At 47.4% G+C, this 25332-nt stretch overlaps 1 protein-coding gene across 1 annotated transcript; it reads right to left on the bottom strand.

The window, feature by feature from the left end:
• Nucleotides 1–1197: 1197 nt before the first annotated feature.
• f3a (coagulation factor III, tissue factor a) lies at nucleotides 1198–25269 on the bottom strand. Its single transcript, XM_078218826.1, has 6 exons — nucleotides 24988–25269; nucleotides 23697–23808; nucleotides 10460–10650; nucleotides 6330–6511; nucleotides 5137–5281; nucleotides 1198–1905 (listed from the first exon to the last, which is right to left on the bottom strand). Exons 1-6 carry the CDS (start codon nucleotides 25058–25060, stop codon nucleotides 1760–1762), a joined length of 849 nt encoding a protein of 282 aa, XP_078074952.1. The 5' UTR covers nucleotides 25061–25269; the 3' UTR covers nucleotides 1198–1759.
• Between the last annotated feature and the right edge of the window lie 63 nt (nucleotides 25270–25332).

The raw sequence follows: 25332 nt of genomic DNA, 5'->3' as shown, positions 1-25332 counted from the left end.
TGTTGGGTAGATGCTGGTGTTGTAACTGTATTGAAGAGCTATGGCTAGGGGAGTGGCAAGTCCTGGAGCACAAGTCTTCAGTACTATTGCTGGAATGTTATCAGGGCCCATTGCCTTTGCAGTATCCAGTGCCTCCAACCATTTCTTAATATCACGTGGAGTGAATCGAATTCCCTGGAGACTGCCATCTGAGATTCTGGGGACCACTGGGGGAGGAAAACCTTAGATTACAGGGCAATATAGATAGGCTGATCAGATGGGGAGAAGAGTGGAAAATGGAATTTAACCCTGAAAAGTGTGAGGTGATGTATTTTGGGACTAATGAGGCAAGGGAATACATAGTGAACATTAGGATGCTAGGAAGTACAGAGGTCCAGATGGACCTTAGGATGCATGTCCAAAGATCCCTGAAGGCAGCAGGACAGGTAGATAAGGTGGATCAAATGGGGATACTTGCCTTTATTTGCTGAAGCACAGAATATAAGAGCAGGGAGGTTGTGATGGAGCTGTATAAAATGCTCGTTAGGCCACAGTTGGAGTAATGTGCAGTTTTGGTCACCACACTATAGGAAGGATGTGATTGCACGGAAGGGGGTGCAGAGGAGATTCACCAGGATGTTGCCTGGGCTGAAGCATTTCAGCAGTGAAGACAGGCTAGATAGGTTGGGACTGTTCTCAGTGCAGATTGAGGGGGGACTCGATTGAGGTACAAAATTATAAAGCACATAGATAGGAAGAAACTTTTCCCCTTGAGGGTCCTATAACCAGGGGACATAGATTTAAGGTAATGGGCAAGCGATTTAAAGGGGATTTATGGAAAATCTTTTTCACCCAGAGGGTGGTGGGAATCTGGAACTCACTGTCTGAAAGGGTGGTGGAAAGGGAAACCTCACAACATTTAAGAGCATTTAGATGTGCACTTGAAACACCATAACATACAAGGCTATGGACCAAGTGCTGGAAAATGGGATTGGAATGGGTGGCCGCTTGATGGCCAGCACAGACAATGGGCCGAAGGGCTTCTTTTTGTACGATAAAATTCTATGACTCTATGATCTTGTAGACGTCGATAATACATGGTATTAAGTTACTGCTACAGCAATACCCCAATCTCTGGCAGGACATAACATTTGGTTCAAAGGATTGGAGAAAAAATTATTGCCGACTTCACATAGAAATAATAATGGAATACACAACTTTAAAAAAACCATAACATTTTATTTGTTCCCAATCACCATCATTTGTTAAAGTACTGTCAGTTTACTTTCATTAAAATAGTTTAAAAATACAATTAAAAAAGATAGATATTCCCCCTTTAATAAACAATCAAGAAAAATAAACACCCAATATACAAAAGATCCCTTAAGGTGCACAGTGAAAAGAAGAATAGTTAAGACTTAGTCATTAAATAAATAGCATACATTTATAACCTTCATGCTTTCGCAGCATTTTAGAATGATCCTTAGAAACCGATAGCATGAAACAAAATATGAAAGTGCCTTATCAATTGATGAGAAGTTTTCGCAATTTGTGGTCAGAGATTTAAAACAAAGTTCCTCACTTGTTTGAAATGTGGGCAAGTCCAACTGTTTCACAGAAACAAACCTTCCTTTTCATCAGTGAGCGATCAGTCACGACTGTGAGGTTTTGGTGCACGGGGATCGTTCACTTCCTATTGTCAGCGAAGAGGCTTTTCACAAACCCAAACCAGCAGCTGGGGACAGGGGCCGATGGCCCGAGACACATCCCCTTCCCAAAACTACATAGAAACCACCTTCAGCGGATTCGTCTCAGCACTGCTGTGAGTGGCCTTGCGTCTGCACAAACACACCGTCACCCCAATGATAATGCTGATCACCGCCACTGTCCCAATTATTACCAGAGCATAGAAGCCGAGTCCATACACTGAAAGAAAAAAAGTATGAAATAATTTAAGTTTAAAGTTTATTTATTAGTGTCACAAGTAGGCTTACATTAACACTGCAATGAAGTTACTGTGAAATTCCCCTACTCACCACACTCCGGTGTCTGTTCAGGTCAATGCACCCTAACCAGCACGTCTTTCAGAATGTGGGAGGAAACCGGAGCACCCGGAGGAAACCCACGCAGACACAGGGAGAACGTGCAGACTCCGCACAGACAGTGACCCAAGGTGGGATTCGAACCTGGGTCCCTGGTGCTGTGCGGCAGCAGTGCTAACCACTATGCCACCCTGCCACCCCTCCCTTTGGGTACACTGAGGGAGAATTTAGCATGGCCAATGCACCCTAACCAGCACGACTTTCAGACTGTGGGAGGAAACCGGCGCATCATGGCACAGTGGTTAGTACTGCTGCCACATAGCACCAGGGACCCGGGTTTGATTCCCGGCTTGTGTCCCTACTGACAGATCTGGGTATGCGAAGTGGCCCTCTTGGGTGAGATAACCGCCCCCCCCACTCCCCCCCCCACCCCCCATCCCCCCCCACCCCCCCCACCCCCCCCCCACCCCCCCCACCCCCCCCCCCACCACCCCCCCCCCCCACCCCCACCCCCCCCCACTCCCCCCCCACACCCCCCCCCCCCCCCCACCCCCCCCCCCACCCCCCCCACCCCCCCCACCCCCCCCACCCCCCCCCACCCCCCCCCCCCCCCACCCCACCCACCCCCACCCCCCCCCCACCCCAACCCCCCCCCCCACCCCCACCCCCACCCCCCACCCCCACCCCACCCCCCCCCCCCACCCCCCACCCCCACCCCCACCCCCCCACCACCCCCACCCCACCCACCCCCCCCCCCCCCCCCCACCCCCCCCCCCCCCACCCCCCCCACCCCCCACCCCACCACCCCCCCCCCACCCCCCCACCCCCCCCCCCCCCCCACCCCCCCCCCCACCCCCCCCACCCCACCCCCCCCACCCCCCCCCCCACCCCCCCACCCCCCCCACCCCCCCACCCCCCCCCCCCCACCCCCCCCCCCCACCCACCCACCCACCCCCCCCACCCCCCCACCCCCCACCCCCCCACCCCCCCCACCCCCCACCCCCCACCCCCCCCACCCCCCCTCACCCCCCACCCCCAGCCTCCTCCCCCACCTTCCTGGTGTGAATCACAGAGTACCGGAAATTCACCCAACTAAGTACACCCAAAAAACAAGTGGGAAAATCGCCTGTTTCCCTGGGCGCTTAGTTTCTATTTGGGTAAATCGCCCCCCAGGTTTATTTTATTCTTTCATGAGGCTAGGCCAGCATTTATTCCAATTCTCTGCCCACACCTTGTGGTGGACTAAGATAGACTTTTGTCCGTTTCTATAGCGAGTTATTCCACAGGTCGTTAGCCTGTTACCAGAGGCTTATAGCTTGATGGGCACCACTCCACATGGAGCATGGCTGACCAGGGGTCTTTCCCACTCTCACTGTCAGTCATTGGCCTGTTTGGAAGGAATTACAGGTTGACACACTCAACCTATTTGACCTTGTTATGAATGTATCTTCCTTGGCCATCAAGTCCTGGGGTGGGACTCGAACCCAGAGCTTGAGGCTCAGAGGCAGGGATGCTACCCACTGTGCGACAAGACCCCAAGTATTTATTGCCCATTCCTAACTGCCCTTGATTAGGTGGTGGTGAGCCGCCTGCTTGAACCGCTGCAGTCTATGTGGTGTAGGTTCACCCAAAGCGCTGTTAGGGAGGGAGTGTCAGAGTTTTGACTCTGTGATAAGTGAGGGAACCAGTTTATCCAAGCTTTCTGCTTAACTAAAGTGGCTCAACCCAGGCGCTGTACTGGCAAACCTCTTTTGCATCCTTCCATTGAGTAGGCTCAATGAGGGTTTTTTTTCCCCTTGTATCAGCATCTAAAAGTGGCAACACAGGTGGCCAAGGTGATTAAGAAGACATAATGGCATGCTTGCTTTCATCAGCCGGGGCATTGAGTACAAGGGTTGGCAAATCATGTTGAAGCTATATAAAACCTTAGTTAGGCCGCATTTGGAGTATTATGTGCAGCACTCCACACTACCAGAAGGATGGGGAAGTTTTGGAGAGAGTGTGAAGAAGGTTCACCAGGATCACGAGGGAATTGACTATGAGGAAAGGTTGAATAAACTAGGACTGTTTTCACCAGAAAGACAGAGGCTGAGGGGAGACCAGATAGAGGTGTCTGAGAGGCATGGACAGGGTGGATAGTCAGAGGCTTTTTCCCAGAGTGGAAGTGTCAATTACAAGGGTGAACAGGTTCAACGTGAGAGGGGGAGAGTTTAAGGGAGATGTACGGGGGAAATTTGTAACGCAGAGTTTGGTGGGTGCCTGGAACGTGCTGTCAGAGGAGGTGGTGGAAGCAGGCACATTAGCAACATTTAAGAGGCATCTGGATGGGTACGTGAATAGGGAGGGAATGGAAGGTTACGGTCCGAGTAAGAGCAGAAGGTTTTTGTTTGTTTAGTTAGGGCATCATGATCAGCACCAGCTTGGAGGGCCGAAGGGCCTGTTCCTGTGCTGTACTTTTCTTTGTTCTATCTCTTAAAAGGAATGCGCATGAGCAAAATGAATGGGTGTTACTAGGTACCGGAGGTTCCTTGGAACAATCCTGATTTAGATTTATTTTCTTGAAACAAGTTGAAGAGAATTCCCTGGACAGTAAACGATCACTAATGGCTTCCTCACGGATTGATGGCTGTACTTTGTGAGCTCAATTATCTCACTGAACGGCGGGAGACATCAGACTTTTGAATGGACCTACCCTGCACTGAGTTGATCTTTCTCTAAACCCGAGCTATGACTGTAACACCACATTCTGCACCCTCTCCTTTCCTTCTCTATGAACGGTGTGCTTTGTCTGTATAGCGCACAACAAACAATTCTTTTCACTGCGCGCTAATACATGTGACAATAATAAATCAAATCAATTCAAAATCAAAAGCAGACTCGACGGGCCGAATGGCCCACTTCTGCTCCAACATCTAATGGTCTAACTTGAAGGATGAGCATCCCTTTGGCCTGTTCTGTGCTGTACTGTTCTATGTTCTATAGCTTGATCTTGGTTTCAGATAAAGCTCGGCACAACATCGTGGGCCGAAGGGCCTGTTCTGTGCTGTCCTGTTCTATGTTCTATAAACCAGGACATAAAAAATACAGTTTCAAATGTAAAAACAAAAGGACATACCTGCATTTTGACCATTTGTGCATTTGTGCTGACTCTTTGAACCAAATCTATATAGTGATAAAATCTTGATTTGAACAGAGAAGCAATAATTGACTCCCTCATCCACCTTAATCTGTACCATTTGATTCTTCGTATATTCCGATCTCTGCAAGGGGAAAAATTTTGAAATAATGTTGTTCATAGAAACATAGAAACCCTACAGCACAGAAAGAGGCCATTCGGCCCATCGAGTCTGCATCGACCACAATCCCACCCAAGGCCTACTCCCATATATTTTACCTACTAATCCCTCTAACCTACACATCTCAGGACACTAAGGGCAATTTTAGCATGGCCAATCAACCTAACCCGCACATCTTTGGACTGTGGGAGGAAACCGGAGCACCCGGAGGAAACCCACGCAGACACGAGGTGAATGTGCAAACTCCACACAAACAGTGACCCGAGCCAGGAATCGAACCCAGGTCTCTGGAGCTGTGAAGCAGCAGTGCTAACCACTGTGCTACCGTGCCGCCCTGTTTCTGTCAGCAATACATTGTTGCCCCGCATCCCCTCCGCCACCCCCGAGAATTTTAGGGTGGCACAGTGATTAGCGTCAGAGGACCTGGGTTCAATTCCAGCCTTGGGTGACTGTGTGGAGTTTGCACGTTCCCTCCCTGTGTCTGCGTGGGTTTCCTCCGGGTGCTCCAGTTTCCTCCCGCACTCCAAAGATGTGCAGGTTTAGGTGGATTGGCCGTGTTGAACTGCGACGTAGTGTCCAGAGATGTGTGGGTTGGATGGATTAACCAAGGGAAATGTGTGGGGTTACGGGGATAGGGTGGGGGAGAGAGCCTGGGTAAGACACTCTGTCAGAGAGAGAGGGAGCAGAAGTTTACAGCCTCGCCCGTCCCGAAACCGTAAAATCCCGCCCGACGTCAATGCACTTTTCCATGGTCCGCCCCTCGCCTGCTCCGATTCCCGTGGCAGGCGGGATGGTAAAACTCCGACCTCTGTGTCCCAGGGTGTGTAGGTTAAATGGATTAACCATGGGAAATGTGTGGGGTTACAGGGATAGGGTGGGGGAAGAGGGCCTGGGCATGTTACTCTGTCAGAGAATCGGTGCAGACTCGATGGGCCGAATGGCCTCTTCTGCACTGTGGCAATTCGATGATTCTAAATAAAAAACACAAATTCAGCAGAATGATCGAACGTACCTGGCCGCTTGTGCCGTCTTTCCAGTAGGTCACTTTGTACTGAAGGTTTGGTCCGTAGATATCGCGTAGTGTTTTTGGAGTGTTATTTGAAAATCTGATGCCGGTAACTGGATCTTCTATCAGAATTTGTACTTCACGGCTGCTGTTTTGACTAATATGGAAGTTGGCTTCTCCAATATCAGCTAGAAAATGATTAAAACATCCCCGTGTTAAACTCAAGCACATCATTCCTACCAAGTGTATTCCTTTACGCTGCAGAGTGATAGAATGTGGTATCTTTGGAAAAGAACACAAGTCTAAAGGCCTGGATTACAGAGCCGGCACTCACGGCTAACCACGAAAGGAAGCTGCCACCCTGGTTTAATAGGCTGTTGCGCAATTTTGCCTGTCATAGAGCACAGAAATAGGTCCTTCGGCCCAACTGGTCCATGCTGACCATGGTGCCCTCTCAGCTGGTCCCAGTTGCCTGCGTTTGGCCCATGTCCCTCTAATCCTTTCCCATCCATGAACTTATCCAAATGCTTTTTAAAATGTTGTCATAGAGTCAGAGAGCAATACAGCACGGAAACAGGCTGACGGGAATTTGAATCTGGTGCCAGCTCTGGCAAATCAGTTGAGTCCAGTAACTGTGATGTCATCAAGCCAGCTGAGCAACCAATCAGATTAAAGAATTCTCACAGAAAGCAAAGCAAGAACTACGAAGCACGGCTTCTAATTCAATTCAGAATCAGTTTACAAAAAACGAAATCAAGTTCATGACATAAATATGAGGTTTCAGGTAGTGGCTCTACTACGATAAATACACTAAAAGCAATGTTAGTATTTTTAAAATCATTTAATTTTTAAGGGCGGGAATGATGCTCTACCTTTAGTTTTTCAGGGACAGAGATGTTCTTCAGCAGTTAAGAATCCTTACAGTGCAGAAGGAGGCTATTCGGCCCATCGAGCCTGCACCGACAAAAATCCCAATCAGGCTCTATCCCCTTAAACCCACATATTTACCCTTCTAGTCCTCCTGACACTAAAGGACAATTTAGCATGTCCAATACACCTAACCAGCACATCTTTGGAAGGTGGGAGGAAACCGCAGCGCCCGCAAGAAACCCACACAGACATGAGGAGAACGTACAGACTCCACACAAGACAATGACCCAAGGTGGGAATTGAACCCGGGTCCCTGGCGCTGTGAGGCAGCAGTGCTAACCTAACCACTGTGCCACTTATGTAGGTGATGGCTTGATGGATGTTTTTTTGATTATAACTTTTTATTTATTGAAAGTGCAAAGTTAAAGAGGGAGGCCTTGCATCGAGCCCGCCTCTGTACCCAGCAGCCTCTGCACACATTAGGGTCAGCCATCTTAACCTCTGCCTTAGCCCACACTCCTTGACTGAAAATCCCACCTGCCGGTGGCCATGTTTTGAAGTTCGGGTTTGCCAAGCTGGGAAATCACCTGACTTGGTGAGACCAATCTGGGCCTCTGTCTCGACTGCGTCTGCAAAGACTACAGCAGGGCACCACTGACAGAAACTTCCGGATTTAACTGTGCTTTTACAGTGACAGTAATTGCACAAAGTCATGATGGAGCGCACAGATTGTTCCACTATCTTTACAACTGCAAATTTGTGACTAGCGAGAAGAACATGGAGACCATTTTGAATGTTTTGTTCACTCGCCTTGGGCACCATTTTCTCTGACACCTGGTGCATTCCACCGTGTTGTTTTTAGATAATGTGTCCTTTTACCGTCAAACTAGACCTCCAGCGGGTAGGTCAGAGAACAGCAGCAAATGAAAAAGTCTGTTGCCATTTGTGAAGAGAGCGGCACGGTGGCACAGTGGTTAGAACCGCTGCCTCACAGCGCCAGGGACCCGGGTTTGATTCCCGGCTTGGGTCGCTGTCTGTGTGGAGTCTGCACGTTCTCCCCGTGTCAGCGTGGGTTTCCCTCCGGTGCTCCGGTTTCCTCTCACAGTCCAAAGATGTGCAGGTCAGGTGGATTGGCCGTGCTAAATTGCCCCTTAGTGTCAGGGGGACTAGCTAGGGTAAATACATGGGGTTATGCGGATAGGGCCTGGGCGGGATTGTGGTCGATGCAGACTCGATGGGCTGAATGGCCTCCTTCTGCACTGTAGGATTCTATGACGCTATGAGAATAGTCACTTCTAGTTCATCATGAATATTCTCTTTACAGTCAGTGCCCAATGCGGGGCATTTCCAGAAAAATTATTTTTCGTGACAAGGACAGAAAGGAGGGATGACAGGTCAAAGTTAACGGTAAGACTATTCCAAAGCCCTCCTGGCTGCTATCCCTCTTTCACCCTCCATCAATTCATCTAAAGCTCCATTGTCCACATTCGATCGCACATCATATGCCATTTATCCATCTCCCCTGTGCTCACTGATTTATAGATTTCTTTAATTTATTTATTGGATGTGGGCATCACTGGCTAGGCCAGCCATTATTGCCCATCCCTAGTTGCCCTACAGAAGGTGCTGCTGAGCCGTCTTCTTGAACTACCTTGAGGTACAGAAAGGTGTCGGGAGGGAGTTCCAGGATTTTGACCCAGTGACAGTGATATATTTCCAAGTCAGAATGGTGGGTGACTTGGAGGGGAACCTCCAGTTGGTGGTGTTCCCAGGTATCTGCTGTTCTTCTCCTTTTAGGTGGTGGAGTCATAGTTTGGAGGGTGCTGCCGAAGGAATTTTGGTAATCTCCCGCAGTGCATCTTGTAGATGGAATACACGGCTGCCACTGTTCATCATTGGTGGAGGGGTTTAATGTTTGTGAAAGGGGTAGCAATCAAGAGGGCTGCTTTGTCCTGGATGGTGTTCAACTTCTTAAGTGTTGGAGCTGCATTCATCCAGGCAAATGGAGAGTATACTACCCCACTCCTGACTTGTGCCTTATAGATGGTGGTCAGGCTTTGGGGAGTCAGGAGGTGATTTACTTGCTGCAGGATTCCTAGCCTTTGACCTGCTCTTGTGGTCCCAGTATTTGTATGGCTAGTTCAGTTCAGCTTGTGGTCAATGGTAACTCCCAAGATGTTGATAATGGGAGATTCAGCAATGGTAATGCCAGCGGCACGGTAGCACAGTGGTTAGCACTGCTGCTTCACAGCTCCAGGGTCCCGGGTTCGATTCCCGGCTCGGGTCACTGTCTGTGTGGAGTTTGCACATTCTCCTCGTGTCTGCGTGGGTTTCCTCCGGGTGCTCCGGTTTCCTCCCACAGTCCAAAGATGTGCGGGTTAGGTTGATTGGCCAGGTTAAAATAATTGCCCCTTAGAGTCCTGGGATGCGTAGGTTAGAGGGATTAGCGGGTAAAATATGTGGGGGTAGGGCCTGGGTGGGATTGTGGTCGGTGCAGACTCGATGGGCCGAATGGCCTCCTTCTGCACTGTAGGGTTTCTATGATTTCTATGATTCTATGAATATCAAGAGGTGATAGTTAGCTCCTCTCCTATTGGAGATAGTCATTCCCTGGCACTTATACAGCGCAAATGTTACTTGCCACTTGCCAGCCTAAGCCTGGGTATTGTCTAGGTCTTGCTACATTTAGACATGGACTGCTTCAGTATCTGAGGAGTTGTGAATGCTAAGCATTGTGCAAACATCAGCAAACATCCTCACTTCTGATCTTATGATGGAAGGAGGGTCATTGATGAAGCGGCTGAAGATGGTTGGGCCTAGGACACTACCTTGAGGAACTCCTGCCGTGATTGCCAGACCTGGAGCCAATGTCTTGATTTAAAAAAATTTAATACTAGCTTCAAATTCCCCCATGGCCTCATTCGTCCCCAAACTCTACAATGCCAAGGCAGGACAATCTCCTTTGTGCCTCTGATTTTAATTGCCCCATCACTGGTGGCCAGGCCTTACCCTACCCTCTGGAATTCCCTCCTCAAACATCATCAACTCACGACCCCATCACGGCCCCTCCTTGAAAGCTACCCCGACCAAACTCTCGATCCACCGCCCTCCTCATTTCTATTCACATGGCTGTCAGATTTCACCAGCTGTCAAGCACCCTGGAACATTTCACCATCTTACCAGAGTGCTACACAAATGCAAGCTGCAATAGCTGTTGTTGTAAACTTCACGAAACAAGATCTGTGATCCATGTTGGCGACACTCACTTTGACTTAAGAGCTGGATTGGAGTAGATTCAGCAACAGGTGGCTCCGTGTCTTCCTCCTTGAATTCGACACTGTAGGTAAGCACCTCAGCTAGATACTTGTCCGTAACATTCTGCATCAGGCTGGTCAGGTCGCAGCTTGTACCTTCGATATGGGTACATTCGGGTTTTCTCTTCCAGTCAGTTTGAATACTGTGTTTAAATTTTAAAAAGAATATGCGTTATTACTAATAGTGCAGCTCATTGTTCTGAGAAAGCGTCTCATTTACTAAGCTTTTTTTAAATTCATTTGTAGGACATGGGCATCGCTGGCTGGGCCAGCATTCATTGCCCATCCCTAGTTGCCATAGAACCATAGAATCCCTGAAGTGCAGAAGGAGGCCATTCGGCCCATCGATTCTACACCGACCACAAGCCCACCCCCAGGCCCTATCCCCACAACCACACACATTTACCCGACTAATCCTTCTCACCTGCACATCCCAGGACACTAAGGGGCAATTTAGCATGGCCAATTCACCTAACCCACACATCTTTGGACTGAGGGAGGAAACCGGAGCACCCGGAGGAAACCCACGCAGACGCGAGGAGAATGTGCAAAATCCACACAGACAGTGACCCAAGCCGGGAATCGAACCCAGGTCCCTGGAGCTGTTGAGGCAGCAGTGCTAACCACCGTGCCGCCCTTGAAACTTAGTGGCTTGCTCTGAGGGCAGTCGAGAGTTAACCACATAGCTGTGGCTCTGGAGTCACATGTAGGCCCAGACCAGGTAGGGACGGCAGATTTCCTTCCCTAAAGGACATTAGTGAACCAGATGGGTTTTTCTGACAATCGATAACAGTTTCATGGTCATCAGTATATTCTTAATTCCAGATAGTTTTTATTGAATTCAAATTCCATCATCTGCCGTGGTGGGATTCGAACCCAGGGCCCCAGAACATTACCTGAGTTTCTGGATTGATAGTCTAGCGATAATACCACGAGGCAAGTTCACATCACTCATGATCACAGGACCAAACTGACTGTCAGTGGGCAGGAGACTTTATTTCCAGATTTAATATGAACCCCATTCAACTGTCCTCTCAATAATAACACTTTGCTTCATATCAGCAAATCAGGGAAATGGAAACACAGCTCTAAAAACAGGCATGGTGGCCCCGTCATTCTTCTCCAGTGAAGTGGAGGGAGAATGAGCAATAGATCTTTTTTTTTAAGACAGTTTTGGCTGCCTGCTCTTTTCAGAACACCCGAGGCTACCTGGCACAGCAGCTCCTGGCAGCTTCTTCGAACACACACGCCATCAGCATTCCCAAAAGAGTGATGAATCAGGACATGGTATCAGGCTCCAACCCCAGCCTCCTCCTTCGGAGCCGAGAAGCGTTGAGCTGCCAGGCACGAGGCGATGTGATACCTTTGGCACGGTGGCACACTGCTTAGCACTGCTGCCTTACAGCACCAGGGACCTGGGTTCAATTCCAGCCTTGAGTGCCTGTCTCTGTGGAGTTTGAACGTTCATAAAATCATGGAATCCTACAGTGCAGAAGGAGGCCATTCATCCCATTGAATCTGCACAGACCACAATCCCACCCAGGCCCTATCCCCGCAATCCCATGTATTTGTCCTGCTAGTCCCCCCTGACACTAAGGGGCAAATTAGTATGGACAATCAACCTAACCCGCACATCTTTGGACTGTGTGAGGAAACCGAATCACCTGGACGAATCCCACATAGGCACGGGGAGAACGCACAAATTCCACACAGCCAGTGACCCAAGCCGGGAATCGAACCCAGGTCCCTGGCACTGTGGTGTCCCTGGCGCAGCAGTGTTAACCATGTTCTCCCTGTGTCTGTGTGGGTTTCCTCTGGGTGCTCCGGTTTCCTCCCACAGTCCGAAAGATTGCAGGTTAGGTCAATTGGCCATGCTAATTTCCCCCCTAATGTCCCAAGAGTTCTCAATTAGCGGGGGAAATATGTGGGATTATGGAGTAATCTTGGCTAAGAGTCAGTGCAGGCTCGATGGGCAGAATGGCCTCCTTCTGCACTGTAGGGATTCCATGATTCTACGAGCCTGACAGGACATCTCCACTCATCTTATAAAAGGACACTGCAACATGGGAGCAGGAGTAGGCCATTTGGTTCTTCAAGCTTGCTCCACTATTTAATAAGACCATGGCTGATCTTGATGTGGTTTCAACTCCATTCTTCTGTCTGTCCCCCATACTCTGGGACTCCCTTATCTGTCAAAAATCTGTCCAACTCAGCCTTGAATAAATTCAATGGTGCAGCCAGCTTACTGGGGAAGAGAATTCCACACCCTTGGAGAGAAAGAAAAATCCTTCTTCTGGTTGGAATAGGGCAGAGCAGTAATCCCATCCAAATAAAGTGCAACCAGTGAAACTCATGAGGGCTAGATCCACAAGAGAATGAAATGAGACCAACAGCACCGCCTCTTCAAAGTCAATTTGCCTGCAAGTTCAGTGCCTGTCCCTTTAAGAGAATCTAGTGTAGGATCCATCTTGCAATTCGATGCTTGCTCTTTGGAGAGTGACGCAGAGCTCCTTTGTCTGGACCTGCAGAGTCCAAATCAGACATTCTGATGTCGCAACGGCCAGTGGGTTGTGCAAGAGTAGGATAAAGCTCCTTTGGAGGTTTCCAACACAAGCTGCAGATGCCCGTCCTGGCTGTGGCGGGAGCACTTGGCACTGCCGGTGAAAAAGGGCTTCCGTGGCACCACCAGATAAAATTCACGCCTCCTGGTGGAATTGTCAGAGTACCTACACCTGACCAATATCCCGCAGACCAAGCTCAGGAACGTGCAGACTGGGTGATCGCTTTGCGCAACATCTTCACTCAGTCCGCAAGCATAACTCCAATCTCCCTGCCACTTGTCATTGCTGAGTTAACGCAGCACCTTGCTCTCAGAATCCTTGGCCTGCTGCAACTGCCCCAGTGAAGCCCAACGCAAACTGGAGGAGCAGCACCTCTTCTTCCGGTTGGGAAAGTTGCAGCCCTCGGGATTGAACATTGACTGTGACCTTTCTCCTCCATCTTGACCACTTTTATTCAAAACGTTGTGTCCCAAAGCAACCTACCCACCCCACCCCGTGTCTTTTGCTCAAGGTTTGTTCTCACTGAGCACTGACCTTTACCCTCCTAATAGGTGGCACGGCGGCACAGTGGTTAGCACCACTGCCTCACAGCACCAGGGACCCGGGTTTGATTCCTGGCTTGGGTCACTGACTGTGTGGAGTTTGCACGTTCTCCCCGTGTCCGCGTGAGTTTCCTCCGGGTGCTCCGGTTTCCTCCCACAGTCCAAAGATGTGCGGGTTAGGTGGGTTGGCCATGCTAAATAACCCCTTAGTGTCAGGGGGACTAGCTAGGGTAAATACATGGAGTTGTGAAGATAGGACCTGGGTGAGATTCTGGTTGGTGCAGAATCGATGGGCCGAATGGCCTCCTTCTGCACTGTAGGATTCTATGAATAACATTCAGTTATCTTACCTTTATATCACTATCAGCACCTTCTATTGTCTTTTAAGCTGCCATTAATATTCCCTCTGCCTTTTGCCCTTTAGAAATGTGTTGCAATCTCTCCTAACTCCCACATATCACTGACCTTCTCCTTGGCTCCAGCTACTACCGCAAACATCCCCCCCCCATCTTATAGAGTATATAATCCTTCACATTTCCCCCTCTCTTTAACTCTGATGAAGAGTCACGCGGACTCGAAGCGCTGTTTCTCGCTCTCCAACGATGCAGCCAGACCTGCTGAGTTCCTGTTTTGATTTCTGGAACAGCACCTGCATTATTTTGCTTCTACTTAACAAGGTACGCCCGAGTGAGATTGTAGGACGGGACTGGGACAAGTCTTAATTCAGTCAGTTAAACTGTCAACACGTTTCTCAGTTCACTATAAACAAGGAGGGGGTACCACACAGCTTACTACGGAACCCGATACCACTGTGTCTCAATAGGGGAGGAAGGGTAGAATTTAAACATTCCAACTTCATCAGCTTGGCTGAGCCGGACTCGTGAAGGATTGGTGTGTCTCTGGAGCTGACACAATAGACAGCACTGTGCTGACTGATGAACTTCACTCGCTGAGACCTTCTGAAAATACGGCTTTCGCTTTGCCATCAGTTCAGCTCAAATCAGAGATAGAAAGGGTTATGTTTTAAACTCTCGAGTCTCAGAGATTTCCACCATTCACGTCACTGTGTTCAGCCAGAAGCTGAAATCAGAAGCAGGGAGTGAAATGAACTACTTTTTAAAACATTCCCACAGCTGTCAACGTGAAATTCTGCCTGAGGCAACAATTGTATGGATAGAAAATCTAGTTATTCTGCATCTCTCACCAGAATTTAATCTTATCCATGCACCTGTATTGAAACTTTGCCATGTGTTAGTCCTCAGGATTAACTCTGTTGCTGCGAGACGCATGACCAAACTTTCCAACTTAGCTCTCCAATGCTATCATGTGCAGTGAGAATACTGAGGCAGGAATTGATTTAACCCTATTTCTACTGTCAATTTCTAGACTCTGAGCACAGGAAGTCATTCAGCCCATGGTGTCCCTGCCAGCTCTCTGAAAGAACTACCAGATTAGCCCCACGCCCCTGTTCTTTATCAGATCAGACCAATGTTTTCTTTGTAAGTGGAGGCCCAATCCGCTTTTAGAAGTGACTATTGAATTTGCTTCAGCAACTCTGCTGGCAGCGCATTAGAGATTTTAAGAACTCACTGAATTGAAATATTCTCTCCTGATTTTCTTTTGCCAGTTACCTCAAGTCTATATCCTCTGGCACGGTGGTTAGCACTGCCACCTCACAGTGTCAGGTTTGATTCCCGGCTTGGGTCACTGTCTGTGTGGAGTTTGCACGTTCTCCCTGTGACTGCGTGGGTTTCTTCCAGGTGCTCAGGTTTCCTCCCACAGTCTGAAAGACGTGCTGGTTAGGTGCACTGACCATGCTAAATTCTCCCTCAGTGTACCCGAACAGGCACCAGAGTGTAGGAGATTTTTACAGTAACTTCACTGCAGTGTGAAATGTCTTCTTATTTCTTATCTACTTTATTAAGACTTTTACAACTCTTAACAAACCTCTAGGCTAAAAACAAATTACTGCAGATAATGGAATCCGAAACAAAAAGAGAAAATGCTGGAAAAGTCTCAGCAGGTTTGACAGCAGCTGTGGAGAGAGAATAGAGCCAACGTTTCGAGTCTGGATGACCCTTTGTCAGAGCCATAACCACCTCAGCCAAGGAGAACACTCCCAACTTTCCCATTCAACCCACTTAGCTGCAGTGTCTCGTCATTGCTGCCATGAGCAGTCCAACCTAATGATGATCGAAAAGTTGTCTATGTATCATTGTATTTCTGTTTAACAGCATACCAGGCCGAGATTTTCACTGATCAGCACATTAGGCCGAGATTTCCACTAAATAGCATACTAGGCCGTGATTTCCATTGAATAACATACTAGGCCGAGATCTCCACTGGACAGCATACTAGGCCGAGATCTCCACTGGACAACATACTAGGCCGAGATCTCCACTGGACAGTGTACTAGGCCGAGATCTCCACTGAACAGTGTACTAGGCCGAGATCTCCACTGGACAGCATACTAGGCCGAGATCTCCACTTTTCTGTCAAAAAAGGAAAGCCTAAGTTCATGTTACACAGCACAGAAGAAAATATTTCTTTGCTGTTACTTAAACATTTAGAAAGCTGGTAATCCTGTCCTGAAAAATCATAAAGACAATAAAAACATTGGTGGGATTTTCCAGCCCTGTCCCGCAGCATGTTTTCCAGTGACAGAGGAGGCTTGCCCGTGGAATCTTCCAGTCCCGCCGAGGTCCGTGGTGTTTTGTACAGCTCACCCACCCTGCCCTGCTGCTGCGGAACCCACACCCAGGATGGGGTTCAATACTGGAGGAGTTGGAATGCTGAAGGTGAACTATCACATTTAATGTGGAGTATATTTCACAAGTTTACATGACAGTCAACATTGGTGTAGCCGCACTGAATGATAGTGTGTGGAAACAAAGATATGAATATTAAGAAGTTTTTTAAAACAAACTGTTCTGGCAGAAGTCACATTTGACTCGAAACATTAAACTTAAGTTCCTCTCTCCACAGACGCTGCCGGGTCTGCTGACTATTTCCAGCATTTTGTTTTAATTTCTGATCTCCAGTTTTTGCTTTTATTTTAGTTGCTGTTCTTGCTTAATCTACTATTGCAGCAACAGTTGTAACCACAGTAGAAACATAGAAGCTGGAAGCAGGAGTAGGCCATTCAGTCCTTTGAGCCTGTTCCGCCATTCATCTTGCTCACGGCTAATCATCGTATTCAATATTCTGATCCCCCCCTCCCCCCATATCCCTTGATCCCTTTAGCCCCGAGAGCTATATCTAATTTCTTCTTAAAATCAGACAATGTTTTGGCGTCAACTATTTCCTGTGGTAGTGAATTCCACACATTCAACACCCTCTGAGTGGAGAAATTTCTCCTCACCTCAGTTCTAAAAGGTTACCCTTTATCCTCAAACTATGACCCCTAGTTCTGGACTCCCCCACCACTGGGAACATTCTTTCTGAATCTACCCTGTCTAACCCTGTTAGAATTTTATAAGTTTCTATGAGATCATCTCTCACTCTAAACTCCAGTGAATATAATCCTAACCGACTTAGTCTCTCCTCATATGACAGACTTGCCATTCCAGGAATCAGCCTGGTAAACCTTCGCTGCATTCCCCCTATAGCAAGGACATCCTTCCTCAGGTAAGGACACCAAAACTGCCCACAATACTCCAGGCATGGCCTCACCAATTCTCTATACAATTGCAGTAAAACATGCCTAACCCTATACTGAACTCCTCTCACTATGAAGGCCAACATATCATTTGCCTTCCTTACTGCCTGCTGTAGTACATTCACCTATTTATTTTCAAAACTTTAATTAAAAGGTACATTAACATGCAAACCTATTGATTGCTGCTCTGCCCCAGCTCAAACTGTTAGGTCCACAATGCCACATCAATTACAGAAAAATCATTTTGATTCACTTCTGTACTTGGCAGTTACTCAATACCATAACATATCTGATAGACAAAGTTCATGTCCAGACACTTAACATTCCAATCGTCCTGTTGTACAGGCAGCAACCCATCTGAACTAAACAATTTCATACACGCATAAAAATAACCACATAGAATGTGATACATTCAGCATTTGTTGGTGAACTTAGCAGATCCGAAGTGCTGCCCTCGTAAGTGCAAAAGATGGATAAGGTACAAAAGATATACGGGTTTAGTTTCAGAGCCGTTTATTGATATACTTTCTGCTGAAATCATTTTGAAACAGGCTTTGAAGATTCGTTTTCTTCAAAGAAAAACAAACCCCTAATTCATCCACAGGCTTTTAAGCCACTAATTGATTCATCATTTCCCGTTTCTTTTCAATCATATTTGACGTAACTGTGCACTCAAAAGAAAAGCTTTCCTGCAGGAGGAACCATACAGCTATTGGAACTCGATGCCACCATGTCTCAATGCTATTAGGGAGGTAGGGTAGAATTCAAATTAAACTTCATCTGCTTTGCTGCTTTTTCAATTAATTCACAGAATTAGGCCCACATTGTGTCTGCACCAACTCTCCAAATGACATGACTTAGTGCCATTCCCCTGCCTTTTCCCCGTACCCTGCACATTGTTTCTATCCAAGTAATCATCTAATTCCCCCTTGATTGAACCTGCCCAACCCCCACACTTCCAGGCAGTGCATTCCAGACCCTAACCACTTGCTGGGTGAAAATGTTTTTTCTCACATCACATTTGCTTCTTTTGCAAATCACTTTAAATCTGTATCCTCTCCTTCTCGATCCCTTTACGAGCAGGAACAGTTTCTCACTTTCTACTCTGTCCAGCCCCCTCATGATTTTGAACATCTCTATCAAATCTCCTCTCAGCCTTCTTCTCTCCAAGGAGAACAATCCCAACCTCTCCAATCTCTCCTCATAATTAATATCATCGAACGCAATTATAACTGAACTTCCAATCCTGTCAGTTTGGTTGAGGCTGGCAGCACATACAGCCTTTCAAAAAAATATTCAGTTCCAAATTCCTGATATTCCTTTAGTTCTTTTCTCCCGATGTCATCAGCCCCACCTGCACCATGGTAGCTGGATCGTTCCGCCCTCTTTCCAAGTTCCTCTCCAGTTGGTCAGAGATATCCTTTAACTTAGCAGTGAGGTTATTGCTGCTGCCACACAGCGCCAGGGACGTGGGTTCAATTCGGCCTTGGGTGACTGTGTGGAGTTTGCACGTTCTCCCTATGTCTGCGTGGATTTCCTCCGCGTGTTCCGGTTTCCTCCCAGAGTCTAAAGATGTGCAGCTTAGGTACATTGGCCATGTTAAATTGCCCCTTAGTGTCCTAAGATGTGTAGGTTAGAGGGATTGGCGGGGTAAATATATGAGGTTACGGGGATAGGGTGGGATGCTCCATTGGAGGGTTGGGGCAGACTTGATGGGCTGAATGGCCTCCTTCTGTACCATAGGGATTTGATGAACATTGCACCAGTTGGCATCCCATTCACCTGGACTCTCATTCGCAACTGCAGAGGATTCTATTTCGCCTGTAATGATTGAATTCCCCACGACTACAACTCTGCTATTCTGCTCCTCTCCATGGACATTTTCCTGCTCTACACTGCCCACATTGACGTTCTGGCTATTCTCCCTGCAGTCTCCATCCTTCGCCTCACAGTAAGCAAGTAGATTCGAGAAGCCCAGTATCTGCGGGACTTCATCCTCTCTGTTTCCCCTTCCCTTCTGACAGTCACACTCTCTCCTTCCCGATCCGGTGCTTCCTCTGGCGGTTGCCTCCAACATGTCACCAACTCGAAGCCACTGAACAGGAGTGAGTCAAGGCAGAGACATTTCCTGCAGAAGTGACATACACACCCACGCGTGGCAATCCTGACACACTGCCTGTGCTGTCATATTTAATCTTTATTTGTTAATTAGTAGTAATCTATTTTGAGAAGCACTTGAGGTCTGGTGTTAATTAACTGGTGGATTAGTTTGAATTGAAATTAATTACCCTGATTATTTATGCAAGCTGACACTTATTTAATTCAAATTTACTCCCTTTTATTCATAGAATCCCCACAGTGCAGAATGAGGCCATTCAGTCCATCGAGTCTGCCCCGACCACAGTCCCAGCCAGGTCCTAGCCCGTAACCCTTGCTAATCCCGCTGACACTACGGGGCAATTTAGCATGGCCGATCCACCTAATCTGCACATCTTTGGACGGTGGGAGAAAACCGGAGCACCCGGAGGAAACCCACGCAGACACGGGGAGAACGTGCAAACTCCGCACAGACAGTGACCTGAGCTGGGAATTGAACCTGGGTCCCTGGTGCTGTGAGGCAGCAGTGCTATCCACAGTGCCACCCATTTTGTGTATTATTCCCGGTTTCATCTATTCAGCTTTGTTAGGTCTTTATTTACCTTAATATAGCTGATAAACTAAACTTCCAGCTTTAATTCCTCAAGTTCAGCCACTTCTCACTCTGGTCTTTGATATCCCTTTTTAACTTTGTCTTTCAGCCATTGCTCATTGCCACCTCACTTTTTAAAAGGGTTGGTGCTGTGGGTTCCTGCTCTTTTCAATAGCTGTTCACTGCTGCTTCTCCCATTCCATACGCACTGTATGCATTCCTATATTGATGCTGAGCCTCAGACCAGCACCATTGTACCTCCAGCCCATGGTGGAGAACCAGTACGAGGCACAAAGCTCACATTTTCCACAGTTCAGATCTAATAAAAGCCGGGTCCTGGACTTGTGGTTACGAGTCCGACTCCATCTCATTATAGTGTACCAGCAGTAATTAAGAACATTGTGGTCTCTTGACCATGGCAGTCAGAAGGAAGCACCATATAAGGAAATGCTGAAGGCAGATTAGTGAAGCTACCACAGTGGCTGGATGAGTTCAGCATCCACATGATTCAGTGCGACTGCAAACTAATCTCAAATCATTTAGTGCATTGGTCATTCTAGTGTTTTGAAAAGGGAAGCAGATCAACAGGACAAAGCAATGATCTAGAATGTAAGCATTGATCTCCGGTTAGCTGTATGTGGTAGGAATGATGTGCAGCTTTAGTGCTGTTGAAGCAACTAAATTTTTCATTAAATTAGGCCTAGGCGGCATGGTGGCACAGTGGTTAGCACTGCTGCCTCACAGCGCCAAGGACCCAGGTTTGATTCCGGCCTTGGGTCACTGTCTGTGCGGAATTTGCACATTCTCCCCGTGTCTGCATGGGTTTCCTCCGGGTGCTCCGGTTTTCTCCCACAGTCCAAAAATGTGCAGATTAGGTGGATCAGCCATGGTAAACACACGGGGTTATGGGGATGGGGGTGGGATGCTCTTTCGGATGGCTGGTGCAGACTTGATGGGCTGAATGGCCTCCTTCTGCACTGCAGGGATTCTATTGTTCCTTTCTGAACAGTTTTGATGCTCAACATGTCCAGCTTAAGCACAGGATGTTCCCCTCAACCAAAGGGTGCAGTATCTTCTATGGAGCATCTGGGACCAATCTGATCAGGGCAAACAGCTCTGTATCTCCTTAAGCTATCCATCAGACTGAAGAGTCTGCGCAACGTATGAACCAGGTTATGATATGGAATTCAACATCAAATCAGGTACAGGAAGTGAAATAACGAGCAGGAAAGAAAGTTGGAAAGCAGAAAGAAGGATAGAAAAAAAAGAGACAGAAAGCTTACCACCTCTTCAAAGCAATTAGGAATGAGTGATAAATATTGGCCATGCCGGTGATGCCCAAGAACAAGTAAAATAATTACTTTAATTTTTAGAAATCTCGACTAATAAATGAAATCTGAATGAGAATCAACACTCGGCATCAGCAAGGCCGTTCGGCAATAATTAAGATTCATTGTGTGATTAAAAAACTTAACTCACACTGGAATGTATAAGCCCCAACTTTTTTCTGGTAAGTTTAGAGGGTATCTCTCACTTAGGTACTGCAACTTCACACTCTTCCACGTGTTTCAACGCCAGATCTCTCAGTGAGATAACTGGTGTAACAAAGCTTCCGGGAGGGTTTGGAAGTACGGACAACAACTTCCTAATTTTCATGGTTAATCGTGCTTGTGTGGTCACCGGAGGACATTGCCCACTTTAATCTGGCTTTTTTTAAAAACGGCAAATCCAGTTGCATGAAGTAAGATTATGAATTGCGCACAACTCCTACCTCAGTCACTCCTGCGTCACAACATCCTGTTGTCATTAACTGGAGTAGGTTCGAAGAACCAGATGACCTCCTCCTGCTCTTTTTTATCAACTTATGAATGCAATAGCTTATTATAGATAGAGGTTATCTGCATCAGGACGGTTTGGAAGTTTTATGAAGGACTTCATTGATTGCTAAGCAACAAGGGGTGAGGCCCCAGCTAAACCAGGCCTGTGGAATGTGGTTAAATTCCAATCTACATTGGCTTTCCTCTTCAGCCCCTTTAACTGCCCCGAAACCCACTTCAGGCATTAGCTTTTTTTCTCACCATTAATTCACCACATTCAATGAGCTTACTCGAGGTTTATGTGGGCCCTAGGACTGTACTGATTGCCAATGTGTGGAAACAATGCAGCAATCTGGAGGCGGCCGGGGGGGGGGGGGGGGGGGGGACGGGACGGGGACGGGGGGGGGGGGGGGGGACGGGGGGGGGGGGGGGGACGACACACTCGTTACAACGCACCAATTTACATTTCCCTCTTTGAAACAATTCGCCTGCCACAATCGTTGGCACTCAATCTCAGTGAGTTTACCAGCATGATTTTTGAAAAGGTTTTTACTCCATTCTTAAAGTTACAAAGCCAATGCACAGAGTGGATGGGGCAAAAACCCTTAATCCATCTCCTTGCTTGCCCCAAAAGACAATTCAAATTGAATCCAATGGTTCCCACAAGAGAGACTATGGCGGCACGGTGTCACAGTGATTAGCACTGCTGCCTCACAGTGCCTCACAGCGCCAGGGACCCGGGTTCAGTTTCTGGCTTGGGTCACGGAGCCTGCACATTCTCCCCGTGTCTGCTTGGGTTTCCTCCGGGCCTCAGGTGACTGTGTGGAGTTTGCACGTTCTTCCCATGTCTGCGTGGGTGTCCTCCGGGTGCTCCGGTTTCCTCCCACAGTCTGAAAGATGTGCTGGTTAGGTGCATTGGCCGTGCTAAATTCTCCTGAACAGGCGCCGGAGTGTAGCGACTAGAGGATTTTCACAGTAACTTCATTGCAGTGTTAATGTATGCCTACTTGTGACACGAATAATAAATAAACTCTAATGCAAATAGAGGTGGTAAGAGGATAATATGGAGGTTAATTATTAACAGGGACAAATGTGAGCTGAATATTATTTTAGCTGTTTGAGAAGTAGATGAAATACGAAAGCAACTTGATAGATCCTTTAAATGGTATGGTGGTTAGTAATATTATGGAAGACTTGGAAACAGCAGATGTATTCAAGCACATCAGGCATCACAAACAAAATACAGAGCCAGTCCGTCTAGTTTGAGAATCTGAGACTAATATAAAAGTTAGTAACAATTCATGAAGAAATCCACTGGAGTAAAGATTTTCAGGTGCCTGGATCAGACAGAAGACACCCACCTGTAATCCTTAGGACTTAGAAATCTGGTTAACATGACTCGGATGTGAGCCTGATGGCATTTTCATAGAATTCCTACAGTGCAGAAGGAGGCCATTCAGCCCATCAAGCCTGCACCGACAACAATCCCACCATAACCCCACATATTTACCCTGCTAGTCCCCTTGACACTAAGGAGCAATTTAGCATGGCCAACCCACCTAACCTAATCTTTGGACTGTGGGAGGAAACCGGAGCACCCGGAGGAAACCCACACAGGCACAGAGAGAACGTGCAAACTCCACGCAGTCAGTCACCTGAGGCCGGAATTGAACCTGGGTCCCTGGCGCTGCGAGGCAGCAGTGCTAACCGCTGTGCCTACTTGTGACACTAATATTTAAATCTAAACAGGATCCAAGCTGACGAGAAAAGCCTTTGCCCCTGACCTTGGTTTTGACCTTAGCCGAAAGCCTGAGATGATTGTTTGCCAATCACATCAAGCATTCAGCTACCTTCAATCACACTCTGCTGCCCGGACCTGGCTGCGCCCTATCCTGCAGATGATATACCAATGGTTTACTCACCCACGGATTCTCACGGTGTACGCCGAGCCTGTTGAGGTCGTTTTCCATTGTAGTATAGTGCGGAAATTGAATGATATCCACTCTAAATTAGTGACAGGTTGCAGTAAAGTTTCTGAAAAGATTTTTTTTAAAAACAAGACTTAAATTTCCATCCAACAAGAACACCTTTCTTCACAAACGTCACTTAACATCTCATGTTGGAGTAATTGTTTAACTTTACAATATTGGTGTAGATGAATTTTTAAAAATCAGAGATACTGGAGAATTTTCAGATAAAATCAGCTCGATGATTCGATCTTGTAGATTGACATTGCTAAAGGTAACTTGAACATGAAACATATACATCAAGTTGTCAGATAGAAATACTATTCTGTCACACAACTGGGCTACAGTAAGCACAAAAAAAGGACATCAATGTGTAATGTGTGCGTTTTTACAGTAACTTCATTGCAGTGTTAATGTAAGGCTACTTGTGACAGTAATAAATAAACTTTAAAAGGAATTACAATTCTATAACCAAGAGTAACATCAGACATTAAGTAATGTCATTTATCACTGGCGATTTCTAACAATAAGATTTAGAACTTTCCCTTGCCTAGCGAGGCAGACGAAGTTGATTCTTGTATCTGATTCCATGGCTGCTTCTTCCTGGTAAGAAGTCTGACAACACCAGGTTAAAGTCCAACATGTTTATTTGGTAGCAAAAGCCACTAGCTTTCGGAACAGGCTGTCCCTTCGTCAGATGGGTGGCTTTTGCTACCAAATAAACCTGTTGGACTTTAACCTGTGTTTACCCCAGTCCAACGCCGGCATCTCCCCATCCATGCTTCTTCCTGGCACGGGTCAGAAGCCTCTATAAGTTTAAGGAGCGCCACTCAACAATCAAGCAAGGCTGGCCAGGGAAGCTTACTCTCCGGCCATAGGCGTTTTGGAATGATTTACGAACAATCTGTTTGGCCACATTATGAACAGTGAACACGGTGATGTTTTCATTGGGTGTGAGGCAGAAACGGAGCTGACAGTGTCAAACACTCTCTCCAGTATTTCACACTCAACTATCGGTAATAAGAGGCAACGTGACCACATTATAAATTAGCCAGACACCATCTAGTTATTAACAGTGGAAAGTTGTTGCAGGTATAAATCGTATCAGAATTATACTGCCACAAATCGTTTCAGTTGTGCTTTGATTTAAAGTGTTTGAAACTGTGTCAGATGGTGGAATAATTAAATAGTATCGCTGGTACAGAGAGATCTCAGCAATCTAACTAAAAGTAATTGATCAGATTACCTGCGGCTCGTCCACAATGAACACAAAGGATGGCAAATCCCAAAGTGATGACTGCGTTAGCCCCATAGCCCATGTTTAGAGGAAGATGCAGAAAGGGCACTATTACAACGAAGCAGAGACAGTCGCGGTTCCCTCTCGGTGTCAGACGGAGACTCTTCTGCCTCCTGTTCGGCTGCACAGATACAATCAGCGGCTCAAGTCGGTTCTCCGCAGTTCAGGGCACTGTGTTCTCACGCCGGCAGTCCCACTCCTTTTCTTCCCATTGCCACCCACCCAACGCATAAAAAGCCAGTGTTACGAAAGAGAGAAGGCTGTCCCCTCCCTCCCTCTCTCACAATAACCAAT

Source organism: Mustelus asterias, chromosome 8, assembly GCF_964213995.1.
Source record: "Mustelus asterias chromosome 8, sMusAst1.hap1.1, whole genome shotgun sequence".
Taxonomy (NCBI): Eukaryota; Metazoa; Chordata; class Chondrichthyes; order Carcharhiniformes; family Triakidae; genus Mustelus; species Mustelus asterias.
The sequence above is the reverse complement of the archived record's forward strand: the minus strand, read 5'-3'. Positions and strand labels throughout refer to the sequence as shown.